This window comes from Dromiciops gliroides, chromosome 1 (assembly GCF_019393635.1).
Source record: "Dromiciops gliroides isolate mDroGli1 chromosome 1, mDroGli1.pri, whole genome shotgun sequence".
Lineage (NCBI taxonomy): Eukaryota > Metazoa > Chordata > Mammalia > Microbiotheria > Microbiotheriidae > Dromiciops > Dromiciops gliroides.
Genome location: NC_057861.1, coordinates 459,168,801 through 459,185,590, shown reverse-complemented (window position 1 = coordinate 459,185,590; position 16,790 = coordinate 459,168,801). Strand labels below are relative to the sequence as shown.

Below are 16,790 nucleotides of genomic sequence, written 5' to 3'. Positions count from 1 at the left end.
CCTCCCCTGAGAACTATTCTGTATAACAAAAAGTATTTTTAAAACACCAAAAAAGAAAGAAAGAAAAAAGAGGGGGGAAAACCAACCTAATGAGTCAGATTGTGTTGCTTATTTAATAAATCTAGAGAACCTCAGAAGTCTAAACAACCTCAAAAGCCACTTAATCCCTTCTAAAGTCAACTTCCACTTGAAACCTCCAGTGACAGGGAACTTGTTACCACCAGTCAAAGCAGCCCACTGCATTTTTTAGGGCAGTTCTGATCCATTATCCTGGAGTTTTTCCTTGTGATCAGTAGGTATCTATTTACTTAAATTGTATCCTATTGGAAAAAGTAGAGGAAGCAAAAGGGTTAGGAACTAAAACCAAAGACTTCAAACATCCATCAAGCCTACTGTGTGCTCTACAGACATCTTGGTGTAGTGGGGTTTAGACAAGTTGTATAAGACTTGGGGCCAACTTGGAGACAGAGTTATTGCAAAGAACAAGTCCCTATCTTAAGTATTATGCAAATAGACCTAATTCAGTCCTTTACTCTCACATTAGTCACTGTTTTCAGTCTTTTTTTGGCATGAGTCCACACATCATTTCACATTCTTTCTTTAAAGAGTCACCCCCAAGTTGATTCCTGAGGATTTATTTATGCTGGAATAATGGTGTCACAAATAGGGGACAGGGACTGAACCATTTGTGATTTCATTGGTATGGGGTATTCTCGGATGAGGAAACTTCGCTCTACCCACACACATTAACATCTCCTTGGCGACCTCTAGTCTTAGAGGCATGCTTAGGGCACGGAGAGGTTAAGGGATAGAACTAGTATGTGTCAGAGGTGGCAACTGAACCTACACCATCCTACACCATTCAAAGGGCAGCTCACTGTGCCCTACACGACACTGTCTATTTTAAGTGTCACCAAAAGACGCTAAAAGAGGCACTTATTCAAACAAGCAACAAGGCAGGGCCACCTAGGACCTCTGCTGCTAATTTGAAGTATCGTTCCTGCCCACTCACCCCTATCTTTTCCTGGAAGGTAATTTTAATGATGACACCCAAGGCATCGGTACCAGGAAAGGCACTGCTGACACATGACAACATCGTGAAAAAGATCACAGTTATGCATTTGTTTCCACCTGCAAATATTGAGTCACACAAGGATGTGTGTAAGATGGGATTCCCACCTTGGGACACTGTCTCTTTAAAAAAAAAAAAAGGCAAGATTGGTCAATGCAAACTCCTCCTCCCGGGGTGGTTCCTTTTAAGAGAAGCCGGACAGTTAAATAAAGCCCCAAGCATTGCCCCAGCTTAGGTAGTTACTCGGTAGGGGATCACAAAGGTGGTAAAGATGGCTCAGCAGTTCGTGAATAGCAAGATCAAAGCTGATAGGGTGGTGGTCTTCATCAAGCCCTCCTGCCCTTACTGCAGAAGAACTATAGAGCTTTTCAAGCAACTGCCTATTAAACAGGAGTTCTTGGAATTTGTCGACATAACAGCCCGCAGTGATACAAATGAGATCCAAGATTATTTGCTACAGCTAACAGGGGCAAAAACCGTGAGTATTTGTATTTGCGGAGTGTTGGGGGGAGGGGAACGTTGGTTTTGTGGGGGTGTTGGGTGTGGGGGGTTCCCTTTACCATCAGGGGCTTTTTGGTTCCTTGACTGTATACCAGAAAAAGAAAAAGAAAAGCCTCATCTAAAAACTCTGTCTGTCAGATAAACTGCAAAGACGTCTTGATTCTAGGCTGTCTGTAACATATCAAGGAAGGAGAGGAGTTACTCAGTGTCGCTGTGGCTGACTTGGAATCCAGCCAGCAGACCTCTCAAATCTGAGAGAAAAAATAAAGAAGATAGATGAAATGGCTTGTCATGCAGTCCTAATCAGGTTCAAAGTTACTTGGGCAGTCTCGTGACTCCAGAGGTTTCTGCGAAAGTAATTTAGAGGTTATCTTGAGTCCTTTTTGTAAACAGCACTAGTAAATGATTGCTTTCAACTTCTAGTGCTTCTGGGTAGGGGGAGAATCCGGAAAGGAAAGGAGGAAGGAAACTGGAAAAAGATGTAAGTTTCTGTTCGTTCCTTCACTGTGGTTTGTCGCCTTATTTTCTCTGTTCTCACTTACACCCCAGTGGCCTAAAAGAGGTTCAGTTTTTGTTTCATTCTGGTTTGTAGTCAATCCCCAGGTTGACACAATACTGAAAGAATGAGCCTGAGAGGTCTGCTGTATGGTTGCATCTGACCATCTCAAGAAAAACCTCTAGGTGAGGACAGGCAACAAACAGTATGAAGGAAATGCTATAAAGGGGATATAGAAAAAGCAAAACACTGTGGCACTTGGTGGATGAAGATGATCAGATTTGAGTCTTCCTCTTGGTGTGTGTGTGTGTGTGTGTGTGTACATGTGTGTGTAATGATGCAACCATAACTTATGAAAAAATAATTATGAAACTAGCCACAAACACATAGAGAACACAGTCACTGTCAATCTTTCTGTTAAAAAAAAAAAGTGTATCTAGGAGCAATTTCAACATTCTGAACAGGAAGTGTACTGGTACTTATTGTATAAAGCAGTGAGCTCCATGTCAATAGTAATATTCAAACTCGGGCCTCCCAACTCCAGAGCCCTTTCTGCAAGACTGGCTGAGAAGCTACCAGTCAACCTGGCCTGCTTGGCATACATTATGGGTTAAAGGTGAAAATTGTGGGGTAAAGCAGCCTTTCTCTTTCCTGGATGGAATAAGTAACAGTTCTGGGACACTCTGACTTTGTTCCCACAAGCCCACTTCAGAAATGTGTGCCAACTCTGTCCTGGAAACTACTTAGGTTTGGGTTTGGTTTTTTTCCCTAATGTCTGGAGGAAGCTTCTGTTGTATCCAACTGAAAGACATAACCAGCTTCCAAAGCCTGAGTTATAAAAAGATGGGGGTTGCACAAGATGAAGAAAATTGCTTTCTCCATGAGAAGCTGCTTTGGCAGATGTTTACATAAATCCCTAGCAGCTGACTCCAGATCTGCATATGTAATGAGAGACAAATGCTCTTTGAGTTCAGTAGTTTTGGTCAAAGGGAAGTTATACGACAAGCTTTTTTAGCTGTGTTACTATTTGATGATGAGAGGCAGATGGAAGGTTGGCTGAAAGCCAAGAAAACCAGGGTTCAGATCCTGCTTCTGACATACTGGCTGTGTAACCCTGAGCAGCTCCCTATCAATTATGGAGAAGCTGCCCATCTGTATTGTATAGAAGGAATTTCCTCATCTGGGAATTGCCAATATCAATGAAATTATGGGTCTGGATAATTATATGAAGACATGATAGTTGCAGAATGAATAAATTGCCACCCTTTGCTTAGAAATCGCTAGATAGCATTTGATTATACAATGACAATAAAAATACTATTAGAATCACATTATGCACTAAAGGGTGATGGTTAGGGAAGGGAGAGCAACTTTTTAGGAAGATACTCAATTCAGCCAGTATTTCTTAGGAATAGATTTGGAAGGCATATAAGTCAGTAATAATTGAATTTATGGGACCTGATGCTATCAACGAGAGAAGAAAGCCCAGGATAGAAGCTAAATGTTGATCCAGAGGGGACTGGATTACATCTCACAGGTGGGAGCAGAACCGAGAAAGAATAATGTCAGACAAACCAAGGGAAGAGGAGATTGTTCAGGGATGGCAGTGGGTGGGGTGGTCTTCTGTGTCAAAAGTTGAAGAGAATTGTACATGCTGGGATGGGATTCAAGCCAGCAGCCATTTGATTACAAAGGAAGGGCACTACTATCCCAAGCTGAACATAACCAACAGCACCTGAGTCTTACCTGGCTCACTGACCTGCTTTTAAAGAATGATTGACCTGCCAGGAGTGAATTTACTGCTGCACTGGGACAGGTAAATGTTCCCATCCCCTTGGTCAGCATCCTCCTCCTCTGCCTCACCACTACTGGGATTGCTGGAATTAGTTACCCTTAGACCTTATTTTATCTACTGTTATACTTTTGTTTTGTTTCCAGACAAAGATAAGCTGACTTGTATTACATTCTGTATGAGCGTTTATTATAATTGAATGAAACACGCTATGGGAATGGACAAAAAGGAAACTCTGGATATATTGTCCTAAGGACTTAAAAGGGAACCTATATTGAAGATATCCCCCTCCACCTCTCCCTCTCTGCTTCTCTGTGTCTTCTCCCTCTCTGGCTCTCTGTGTCTCCCTCTCCCTCTCCCCTCTCCCTCCCTCTCTGGCTATCTGTGTCTTTGTCTCTTCCTATCCCTTTCCTAGTCTCTCTCCATTTAAGACTGTGTGAGCTATGAAATTCTAGCCCTATCACTCCCTCTTTTTGCCTCCCTCCCCTATTTTCTCAATTGTTTTTCTTACTCTCCCACAAAATTAAAGAAGCAGCAGTAATCTGGATCAACAAGGATTTATTGAGTACCTACTATGGACCAGGCACTGTGTTTAGGCACTGGAGATATAAAGATGACCAAAAAAAAAAAATAATAGCAACAGTAGGCTCCTTGAAGAAGCCTACATTGTACTTGTGGAGGAGAGGGGAGAAACAAAATATTAAAAATACATGCAGACTGTGTGACCCTGAGCAAGTCACTTAACCCTCATTGCCCCACAAAAAAGAAAAAAGAAAAGAAAAAAATACATGCAGAGTAATTCAAACTTATTTTGTGGGGAAGGGACTAAAAATTTGGCAGGTCTGGAAAAGCCTTCTAGGTGGCACCTGAGCTGAGTTAGGAAAAGGACAAGCCTGCAGAGAAGTGGAAGATGGAATGTCAATTATGGATAACAATCCAGTGTGGCTGGAATATAGAGGCAAAGTGGGGTGGAAGGAGTAATGGGAGGTCATTCTGGAGTCAGACTGGAAAGGACCAAATGCCAACCAGAGAAGCTTGTATTTTATACCAGAGACAATTTGTGAGCAGGAGAGTGGCATGGCCACTTTGCCAGCTGTGGAAGATGGATTGGAGAAGGGACGGGTCAAAGGTAGGGAGAACAATAAAGATATAACTGCAGTGGCCCAGGGGAGAGGTTCTGAGGGCCTCATTACTATGACACAGCTCAAGTCCTCTGGGAAGTGAGTGCTATTGGGTGGAGTGTTAAGGGAAATCTAAGGATTCCATTTCCTATCACAGACTAAAGGATAGCTGGGTTCAGAAACCACCACCACCCAAAACAAAACAGACAAAAGCTGTAGTATGAATGGAGAGAAGGAGCCAGAACAGATGGAGGGATCCAAAGGAAATAATATTTTAAATAAAATACTTTCTTTTCTCTTGGCCCTTTTTGGGAAGCCAGCTCTTTGTTTTTAACATTGTCTTTTGTCCCATATCTCTTCCTTCCTCTCTTTCCCCCTCCTCCTATCAGAAACATAGTTTTAATAAGAAGACCTAACTTTAAGGTCCAACTTGCTTTAAAAAAAATACCACCAGATTCCATATCCTGAGCTTGCTATCAAACCCTTGTTTTATCCTGCTCTCTCCTGAGTTACTAAACCTCCAGGAGAACAGTTTTTCTATAACTTCCCTCCTCAGTAGAAGAAGCAGGATCTTAGGATACTTGAAAAGGATGAGACTGCATCAATTGGCACAGTAAATGTGCACATATGAGAGATAGTCAGATGAACAAATTTATTTCAAAATAAAATTATTATATCTACTTGTAATAATTTGCATCTAAAGTACATTGACAGAGGGGAGAAATTATGGTAAAATTAATTTTTAAAATCATAAGAAATCCTCATGTCAATTGACACAAGTGTTAAGGTGACTTTGGGGGGAGCAATACACATGATGATTATAACAATGTAAATGAAAACAACACTAAGGACAGCTGATGAACTTCAGATAACTGTAGTGATCAATGTTGATCCAAGAGAATGAATTTTTCCTCTTCTCATTAGAGGGGGGTTGGGGAGGGATTGGGGAGCTTTCTGTTCAGAGATACATGGTAGTGCATAAATGTCAACACCACCCCTTTCCTGATTTGGTTTTCATGAGCCTTTTTCTTTTGTTACAAGGTAGGGGGAAATGATGATAGTATTTTTAAAAGATTTTTCTAAAGAACTTTGAGCTCTTTCAACTGTGAGATTGTGGCTAGTTTCCAGTGTAGGAGTCATTCTCCTCTGACATTTACCACATAACCCCTGCTGTGTGTTTCTTTTTTTATCTGTCTGCTTTGTGTTTAATATCCTCCCAATGGGAAGATTACCACCGCCTCCTGTTAGGAAGCTCCCATGTTCTTTCATTATTTAAAATGCCCTCTCTATTTAAATGAACCTTATGACTGTGCTCAGAGGCAATGTCATGAAATCATGGATGTTCCCATTCATGACAAGTTTAGTGTTTGAGTTTTGGCCTTAAGTGTACTGTCTACCCACAGGTATGTAGCAAAGGTGGAGAATGACTAGTGTGTGAGAATCCCAAGTGTTTTTTTCTCTTTTAATTGATCATATTTACAGTTCATTGATTTTTTTTTGTAAGACAATTGGGGTTAAGTGACTTGCCCAGGGTCACACAGCTAGTAAGTGTTAAGTGTCTGAGGCCGGATTTGAACTCAGGTACTCCTGACTCCAGGGCTGGTGCTCTATCCACTGCGCCACCTAGCTGCCCCTTACAGTTTATTGATTTTTGTCCTGTAACTGCCTAAGTCATAGCTTTATCTCTGAACTTAGTTCAGAAATTCAGCTCTCCTAGTGAGTTTAATTTAGAAATCTAGTTTTCCTGCTAACCTCTGTGCTATTCTTGCCTCAAGGAAATCTGTTATCCTTAAGGGATGCAGATGGACACCAGGGAGTCTATTCTAGTATCTTTACACCATTAAGCTATCCTTCAAGGATGTCTGGATTGTTATCCAAAGAATGTCTATGATCTCTAGCTTTGCAGGCTGACTCAAACAATGAACATTTCTTACTCACAGGAGAGAAGGAGGGGGTTGTTGCTAGCCTCTCATTCCCAATTTCCAACCAATCATATTGTCCCCCGTGCCTCAGCTCTTGTAACCAATCATAATGATTTTGTTATTCATGATGTTGAGTTCTTTTAATCAATCATACCTTTTTCTTCTTTGAAGTCCCATTCTTTGCTTCGTACTCCCCAAGATTATAAAAGAGCTGTCCCCCTCACTCAGGGTCTTCCCTTAGCTGGGGAGGCTGAGATCCTATTTATTGGTAAATTTGTGCTTTACTAATAAAGTGATCATGTTTGGAATTTTTCAACTGTTACAGCATGACTTTTACCATATGACATCCATTGGCTTAAATGAGAGACTAAAAGGCACTTCACAGATGGAAAGTTTTGGACTGACTGTGAGCAGTTTTCTAGATATATCTGTTTCTATTTAGACATACTACCTGGTAGAGTGCTAGCCTGGGAGTAAGGGTACAGATCTTGCCCGCCCCATCCCCCCCAAGGTCACATAGGAAAATCTCTTCATCTCTTGGTTGGCTTAGGCAACTCCTTTGGATTTATTTGCTAAAACATAATTGTTTGTATTTGGCTTGGAAAAGGAGTTTTCATATCAGAAGTTCCCTAGGCTAGCAGAATCAGACATAGACCTTTGAGATAACTAGAGTGCTACAATTTATTATTAACCCTGTTTAACTCTTGAAGAAACAGTCTCAAATAGGTATAAATATAAAATAGAGAATTTTCTGGGAGGGTCTATATTTAACTTGGAGAAGGAGGGAGAGGGGGCAGGGGGAGGTGTGTGTGTGTGTGTGTGTGTGTGTGTGTGTAAGTGTGTAAATCTCGATCCTGTTTTGCTCAGACACCTAAGATTGAGAGATTACTAGAATGAAGTTACTTTTTAATGTCTCTTTTGAGGGGAAACTCTGTTGCTATGGTTTTGCATTAGTTGCTAAGCAACAGTAACAGGCAACTTGAAACATGGTAAACAAAAACTCTCATTGATACTTCTTCACATTCAGTACAATTTCATTATCACTAGACTATACCCAATATCTTTTCCCCCTTGCAAGGAACGATCACTTTGAAAAATGTGTGTGTGTGTGTGTGTGTGTGTGTGTGTGTGTGTACTTAAATCAGCTTTAAACCAAAAATTCTCATGTTTTTAACATGCAGAAAGTTACTCTTGCTACAGACTATAGCTGTCTATTCGTTTACCAATATATACACACAGACACACATATATGCATGTGTCTATATACATTTATGCATATATGTATGAGTTGTTCAGTTGTGTCCAACTCTTTGTGATCAATATTTGGGTTTTTCTTGGCAAAGATACTGGAGTAGTTTGCCATTTCTTTCTTCAGGTCATTTTACAGATAAGGAAATTGAGGCAAACAGGGTTAAGTCATTTTGCCCAGGTTTACACAGCTATTAAGTATCTGAGGCTAGATTTGAACTCAGGAAGATGAGTATTCCCTGATTCCATGCCTGAACTCTAATCGTTGTGTCACCTACCTACATGTGTGTGTGTGTGTGTGTGTGTGTGTGTGTGTGTGTGTGTAGATATTTGCTATAATATAAAGAGTTCTTCAGCCATGGAGAAATATTAAGATTGAACCCCCCAAAATGTGATTTAATCTACTCATAATTTAAAACCCTTCACCTCTTCTATTTGTGATTTTTTTCCCCTTCAGGTGCCTCGGGTGTTTATTGGAAAAGACTGTATTGGTGGACATTCAGATCTCGTAGCCCTGCAACGGAATGGCCAGTTGCTACAAAAGCTTCAACAAATTGGAGTGTTACAATAACTTACAGTAAGTGGCAGATTTCATAGAAGTAATAAGGTTCTTGGAAGTTTAAGAAAATAGGAATTCCTTGTCTTGTTTATTGTGCCTTGCATAATCTTTCTAGCTACAGGGGAAAGAAGACCAACCGGCTATGAGTAGTTTGGACATCTGTGTATGAAATAAATCCAGTGACATTAGTCATCTGGAACTTTTCCATTTTACAGAGAGAATGAGTCACACTGGGACTAAGTCATTTTGCATTACCCATGTTCACTTAGTAAATGGGGTTAGATTTTGTCACCCATTTGTTGTTCAGATATGTCCAACTCTTAGTGACCCCATTTGGGGTTTTCCATTTCCTTCTGCTCATTTTACAGATGAGGAAACTGAAATAAACAGGGTTAAGTGACTTGCCCAGAGTCACACAGCTAGTAAGTGTCTGAGACCAGATTTGAACTTGGGAAAATGATGAGACTTCCTGACTTCAGGCCTAGTACTCCATTCACTTCACCATCTAGCTTCCCTGTCACCTGTTTGCTTGCCTCCAAGACCAGTGTTTTTTTGTTTTGTTTTGTTTTGTTTTTTTGCGGGGCAATGGGGGTTAAGTGACTTGCCCAGGGTCACACAGCTAGTAAGTGTCAAATGTCTGAGGCCGGATTTGAACTCAGGTACTCCTGAATCCAGGGCCGGTGCTTTATCCACTGCGCCACCTAGCCGCCCCAAGACCAGTGTTTTTTAAAGATCAGAGGTGATACACACACACACACACACACAAAAGAAAGAAAAGAAAAAGAAAAGATTAGAGATGAATTGTAAAAAACCAATTATCTCCAAGGATCTCAATCATAGAAACTGGGTGAATGAATGAACTTGTGTGCCAAGAACTAATAGCTAGACAGTTTCCACCTTCATGGAGTTTGTATTCCAATCGTGGTAGACTAGACATATAGGGGAGTGGGTATCCTTTGGAAAGTTAAAGAAATGGTGGGTGTAGCTGTGTGTGTAGATGAACACAACCATTCAAATAGTACAATTGTTCTACCTTTGTGTGTGTGTGTGTGTGTGTGTGTGTGTGTGACAATTGGGGTTAAGTGACTTGCCCAGGTTCACACAGCTAGTAAGTGTTAAGTGTCTGAGGTCAGATTTGAACTCAGGTACTCCTGACTCCAGGGCCAGTGCCCTATCCACTGCGCCATCTAGCTGCCCCTCAAAAAGTACAATTGCAGAATTGGAGAGACAGTCGGGGAAGGAACATAGAGCATAATGGTGGTGGCTGGTGTCTAGCTAGAAATCCTCCAGGCCATGATGATTCTTTCTGGCCAAAGGCAACTGGAAGGAGATGGCGGTAGCAAAGTGAAGCAGGACAGAAGCCTGTATGACCTACTCAGAAAAGGAAATTTTGATCACTTAAACCTGCTAGACAACATAGCCCTGGGCTCTTCAGTTCTTATGCAAATAAGGCTATTAAGCAAAAACCCTAAATGTTCTGATACTCCAGTTTGTTTATTCAAGGGTTGGCTTTATGGTTCTGAAGTGAAGCTAGTTGTTGATGAAATGTGATCATTGTGCTTAGACTTAAGGGAAGCTGTGTAATCTGGGGAGAGAGCTGAATAGCTCTTTGTTTTTTAAAAGAAAGAAGTAAGGGACAGCTAGATGTTTCAGTGGATAGAACACTGGAGTCAGGAGGACCTAGTTCAAATGTGACCTCAGACACTTACTAGCTGTGTGACCCTGGGCAAGTCATTTAACCCCAACTTCCTTGAAAAAGGGAAGTGACACCAATTAAGTCGATGACTAGATGAGAGAAATAAAACAAAGGCAATACCAAGAATTCCTAAAGAAAATGGAAAAATACCACACAATATTACTGAGTCAAAACAATTACAGCATAGTAATTCATTTACTTAGCACTGATAATAGTGGAAAGAGCCCATGGATTCAAGTCAGAGGTCCTATATCTGCTACCACATGAACTCATGAAACCTTGGACAAGTCACTTGACAGAAAAGAGTTGATATAATTAACATAATGACAGAAAATTAATGCCAAATGTAATATTAACTGTCACTACCTCTTAATGAATTCCAGGATTGTTCTCGAATTCCTACCCTTAAGATAGATTGAGCTGAACCAGTTTCCAAAGTGGTTCTTAAGGTCCTTGCCCCCTTCCATGGGCAAAACAGCCAGAATGACGAGGTTTTCCTTGCTTGAATTGCCAAGGATGGCTGGCAATGAATGAGCAGCCTTTGCTACTTTTTTTTTTTTTTTTGGTGAGGCAATTGGGGTTAAGTGACTTGCCTAGGGTCACACAGCTAGTAAGTGTTAAGTGTCTAAGGTCAGATTTGAACTCAGATACTCCTGACTCCAGGGCCGCTGCTCTATCCACTGGGACACCTAGCTGCCCCCACTTTTTTTTTTTTTAATAAAAGTATTTTATTATTTTCCAGTTACATGTAGAGATAGTCTTCAACATTTGGGTTTTTTTTGTTTGTTTGTTTTTTTTGGGGGGGGGCAGGGCAATGAGGGTTAAGTGACTTGCCCAGGGTCACTCAACATTTGTTTTTATAAGATTTCTAGTTTCAAATTTTTCTCCCTCCCTCCTCTCTCTCCCTCCTCCCAAAGACAGCAAGTAATTTCATATAGGTTATTTATGTACAATCACATTAAACATATTTCTGCATTAGTCATGCTGTGAAAGAAGAATCAGAGCAAAAAGGAAAAACCTCAAAAAAAGAAAAATGGCACCAAAAACAAAAGAAATAGTAGGGTTCAATGTATATCCATATTCCACAGTTCTTTTTTTTTTATTATTCTGGATTTGGAGAGTTTTTTTCATCATGAGTCCTTTGGAACTATCTTGTACTGTTTTATTGCTGAGAAAATCAAGTCTATCACAGTTGATCAACACATAATGTTGGTGATACTGTGTACAATTTTCTCCTGGTTCTGCTCATCTCAGTCAGCATCAGTTCATGCAAGTCCTTCCAGGTTTCTCTGAAATCTGCCTGCTCATCATTTCTTATAGCACAATAGTATTCCATTACATTCATATACCACAACTTGTTCAGCCATTCCCCAACTGATGGGCAACCCCTCAGTTTCCAAATCTTTGCCACCACAAACATAGCAGCTATAAATATTTTTGTACATGTGGATCCTTTTCCCTTTTTTTATGATCTCTTTGGGGAAAAGACCCAAGAGTGGTATTGCTGGGTCAAAGGGTATGCACAGCTTTATAGCCCTTTGGGCATAATTCCAAATTGCTCTCCAGAATGGTTGGATCAGTTCACAGCTCCACCAACAATGCATTTGTGTTCCAATTTTCCCACAGCTTCTCCAACATTTATTGTTTTCCTTTTTTGTCATATTGGCCAATCTGATAGGTGTCAGGTGGTACCTCAGAGTTTTTTTTAAATTTGCATTTCTCTAATCAATAGTGATTTAGAGCATTTTTTCATATAGCAATAGACAACTTTGATTTCTTCATCAGAAAACTGCCTGTTCATTTCCTTTGACCATTTCTCAATTGGGGAATGACTTGGATTCTTATAAATTTGATTTAGTTTCCAATATATTTTAGAAATAAGACCTTTATCAGAAGTACTGGCTATAAAAATTGTTTCCCAGCTTTCTGCCTCCCTTCTAATTTTGGATGCATTGCTTCTCTTTGTACAAAACCTTTTTAATTTTTTTAAGTGAGGCAATTGGGGTTAAGTGACTTGCCTCGGGTCACATAGCTAGTAAGTGTCACGTGTCTGAGGCCAGATTTGAACTCAGTGTTCCATTTCATTGGTGGTGAAATCACCCCTTTCATTTTTGATCTGGTAATTTGGTTTTCTTCTTTCTTTTTTTAAATCAAATTAACCACAGGTTAATACAGACTATCCTCATAGGTCACCACTTATTTATTTCATGCTTAGAATGTTTTGTTCTAAAGATAAGGAGACTCCTAGTACATATTGCTCTCTCTAGAGCAAGAGGTAGGGGATTCTTTTAACCTTTTTTGTGTCATGAAACCCTTTGACAGTTTGGTAAAGCCTTGGATGGAGCCCTTCTCTAATGGTTCTAGATGCAAAACAAAACAAAAACAAACAAAAATCAGAAATCAAATATATTGGAATACATTTATCAAAATGGTTTGTTTTGGTTTTTTTAAGTTTGTGAATCCCAGATTCAGAACCTCTACAGAGAGACAATCTGAACTTTTAGAAGAGCCCCATGAACAGAGCTATATATCTCTCTTTAGCTTTCTGACTATTTAAACCTACATTACTTGGTTTTTCTTTTCATTCTTTCTGCTACTCTATCTTCTTGGGAAAATGTGAAGTTCTATTATTCCTGTGTTAGGAATGACAATCAAACACCCAGTCTGATTAAGAATTTCTCTCTTTCTCTTCCTCTGTGTGTGTGTGTGTCTCTTTATATATATTTTCTTATGCATACATGTAGACAATATGTATTCTCTATATATAGGGTAGCTAGGTGGCCCAGTGGATACAGCACTGGGCCTAGAGTCAGGAAGACCCGAGTTCAAATCCAGCCTCGGACACTCGCTGTGTGATTCTGAGCAAGTCACTCACCCTGTTTGCCTCAGTTTCCTCCTCTGTAGAATGAGCCATAGAAGGAAATGGCAAAATCACTCCAGTATCTTTGCCAAGAAAACCCAAATGGGGTTACAGAGTCAGACGTGCCTGAAACAACTGAACAACAACATTGTCTCTCCCTCTATACAGAGTATATACATTACATATCATAGTGCATATATATTCTCTTGTCTGTGTATATGTGGGGGGGAGAGAGAACTGTATCCTCCCCATTCAGCTTTTTATACTTTCCAAGGCTATATAATGTTCTAGCTGTCAGGGACTTCAGAGGTCATCTAGCTTGCTCACTTTGCAAATGAGGAAAGAGACCTAAGGAGATGAAATTCATTTTTCAGTGTCACACAGTCAGTGTTTTGATGGGATATTATTCAGTTACCTTCTATAACAGATTATGCTTGAATTTCATGCATTAATATTCTGGAAAGGAGGGGGGAAAGACAGGGGAGAAAAGTTACCTTTTTAAAGTAAAGTTGCTTTTTAAAAAATCTTATTTCTCTGTTCTGCAGGGCACTTGGAAAATGGAATCTTCTATGATGCTGGGCTGGAATACATACGAATTTTGCTTCTAGAAGATCTTATTTTAATTCCTAAAATGTTAAGCCACAAAAAAGATGTTTGTTTGCTTTTTCCTTCTGGAGATGTTATTTTTCCTATTATCTTTACATCCAAATGATCTCAGAACTTCTTGGCCAGCTCAATATTAAGAGGTCATTCAGCTCACCCAAATCTTATAGGAGAACTTCAGAGTTACTCCAGTCCAATATTTTTTTCAGTACTCATCCTGTGATGCCAGTCCATAGACATGCTGGGTTTTATTCCAGTTTAACTGTCTATCTTCTAAAGGGTTTTTTTTTACCAGGTTCTGACTTGGGATTTAAGAGTTTACAATCAGGGGACAGCTAGGTGGAGCAGTGGATAGAGCATTGGCCCTGGAGTCAGGAGGACATGAGTTCAAATTTGGCCTCAGACACAACACTTAACCAGCTGTGTGACCCTGGGCAAGTCACTTAACCCCAATTGCCTTACCAAAAAAAAAAAAGCGTTTACAATCAGATCTATAGTTTGGGAGCTGGAAGAGGCCTTAGAGATTTAAATGACAAGCTAAAAGATGTTTTTGAAAGTTTCTTCTCCGGCTGTTCACATTTTCTTTCCATGTGCTAGGGTTCCCAGGCTCTCTTTACGTAGGATCATAGGATTTAGGGTTGGAAGAAGGGACCTGAGAGGCCATCTATTCTGTCCCACCCACTTCACAGATGAACTGAGTATTGGGAGTAGATCAATCACATAAATGGCCTAACACTCTGAAAATCTTATTTCAGTAACTATGTCCTATAGAAAATCGAGAATTCTTCAACTTAAAAACTGAGCTTCTGTTCTATTCTAGTATTAACAAGCACTGATACCAGTCACAATTCTTAGGAAAGTGGCTTCATTTCCTAGAACTTCTTGTTCTAGAGTTGATCCATTGCTGGTCAAATACCTATCAGGTTCCTAAAATAATGGTCATAATATGCAATATAGAAGGATGAATCAAATTTATAGTTTATAATTATAAACAAATGAAGTCATGTATAATTTCACTGGGTGCAAACTAAATAATAGCTTTGGACTTGGTTGTATCATTAATAATAATGAAATAAAAGATATTAATTGAGTACATTGTCTTGGTTAAATCCTACTGAATAATACCTCTCAAAACTAGTATAAGGTGGAAGAGGAAAAAGAACTGAGCCAGAGAGAGTTTAGGGAAACTTATCCAATAGTGAAGTAAGAGTAAAAATAGAGAAATAAAGAATAACCAAATCTCCAGGGAGCTCATAGCCTTAAGATAGGCTATTTGCACCCTGGATTTTATAGCTTTTTATTTATTCCTTTCAGTTGGTCTCTGCTAGCCAATTACCTCCCTCACAAACCATCTATGTTATAGTTTTTTTTCTCAGAACACAAGGTTGTCTGTAAGGAACGTGCAAATGCTAACGGTAGCCACCCTGTGATTAAGGGGCCTGCACTCCATTTGTATAAGCAGCCAGAAATTTGGACCCCTAACAATGATTTTGATTTCACTTTGATGCCTGGGAGTCTGAGAGATGGCCGAGTCTGGGATGTGTTGAAGAACATCTCTAGCACTTGCCTCATGATAGTTAATAGTAGGTCTTCTGATATATTTTGACTAGTTCAGTTTATTACGCATTTTCAAAGGCAATAATCAACACCATTCTAAAATAAGTGTTGTCTTTTCACAGTAAACATACTGAAAGAAGAAGGTACCAATTGTACTTTAGCCAAATCCCAGACCAACCAATAAAATTCAAAAAAGCATAATAAAGTGCTGGCCAGGTAACAGCAGTTCTCTTTCTTTAAAACTATTTGATATTTCCTGGCTTTTGGTGATTCCTCGGGTGCTCTGGGCAGAGCTGAGGGGGATGGGGAGCAAAGGCAGCAGCAGCAAGACCAATGAAAATGCAAGTTTTATATAGTCACAGCTCTCACTGACATTTCATGCCAAGTGTTTCTTTGCATTTGAAAACTGGAGAGGGAAAGCCTTTTTTTTTTCTTTTTCCCTTCAGTAGTTTTGCATTCTTCTAGTGTTTCTACAGCTTGGCTGTCTTCTCCCTTGCCTAATGATAGTGTTTGGAATCCTTTGCATACAGGGATTTCCCCCCCCCCCCAAGATTTGTTTAATTTGGGGATATTCTTTCATTTATCCACTTTTATCAAGTGGACACAGTGTTCTTGATACAAAGGGCTACCACATAAGGAAGGCCCTGGCTGCCTTTCTAATTTTGTGACCAGCCCTTCCACTGCATTTGATATATTTTTAGCATTTATGCAGCTCTGCCTTACTTAAATCCAATTCATGGTCAAGACGCTGTGGTATTGGTCCTCTTCAAGAATAAAGAATGATCAAGAACAACATGCATAGGGTTATGATTGGTGTCATACTATATGGATATTGGAAACAATTCTATGCAAATGATGTATAATGCAATGCTGATAATAAATTGTAAGTGATGTAAAAGCTACTGTCAGACTTTCTTTTTCAGAGATTCTTATCTTTTTTGTGACATGGACCCCTATGGCATTGGGAAATATCTGTCTCATAACACCACACTGTCTTCATGTAGTACATTACTACTGCTGAATAAACCTATGTGAGAGCCAAAATTTGATATACAGAGCATCATTTGGGTGATTCACCTTAATATTGGGGTCCCAGAAATATGAGGGACTCTTTTAGGTTTAATCTCCCCTTTGAACTTTCCTTTTTATATATTCCTCTCAGGCCAATAAGAAAAGGAGCCTCTGAGCTTTAGTTCATAAAGGATCGGATTTTATTACTTGGGAATTAATTAAACCACAAAGGTGAAACCAATTAAGGAAATAAGGAAATGCCACCAGACTCTTCCACCAAGCTGAAAGAGCAAGAACTTTTGAACACACCCTGCCTACCAGAAGTTGCCTCCCTTCTGGTGGCATTCAGTTT

General features: G+C 39.8%; 1 protein-coding gene across 1 annotated transcript; it reads left to right on the top strand.

Annotated features, from left to right (window-relative positions):
* The first annotated feature begins 1,255 nt into the window (after positions 1–1,255).
* On the top strand, positions 1,256–16,471 carry GLRX (glutaredoxin). Its single transcript, XM_043976078.1, has 3 exons — positions 1,256–1,550; positions 8,610–8,729; positions 13,813–16,471. Exons 1-2 carry the CDS (start codon positions 1,344–1,346, stop codon positions 8,721–8,723), a joined length of 321 nt encoding a protein of 106 aa, XP_043832013.1. The 5' UTR covers positions 1,256–1,343; the 3' UTR covers positions 8,724–8,729; positions 13,813–16,471.
* The last annotated feature ends 319 nt before the right edge of the window (positions 16,472–16,790 follow it).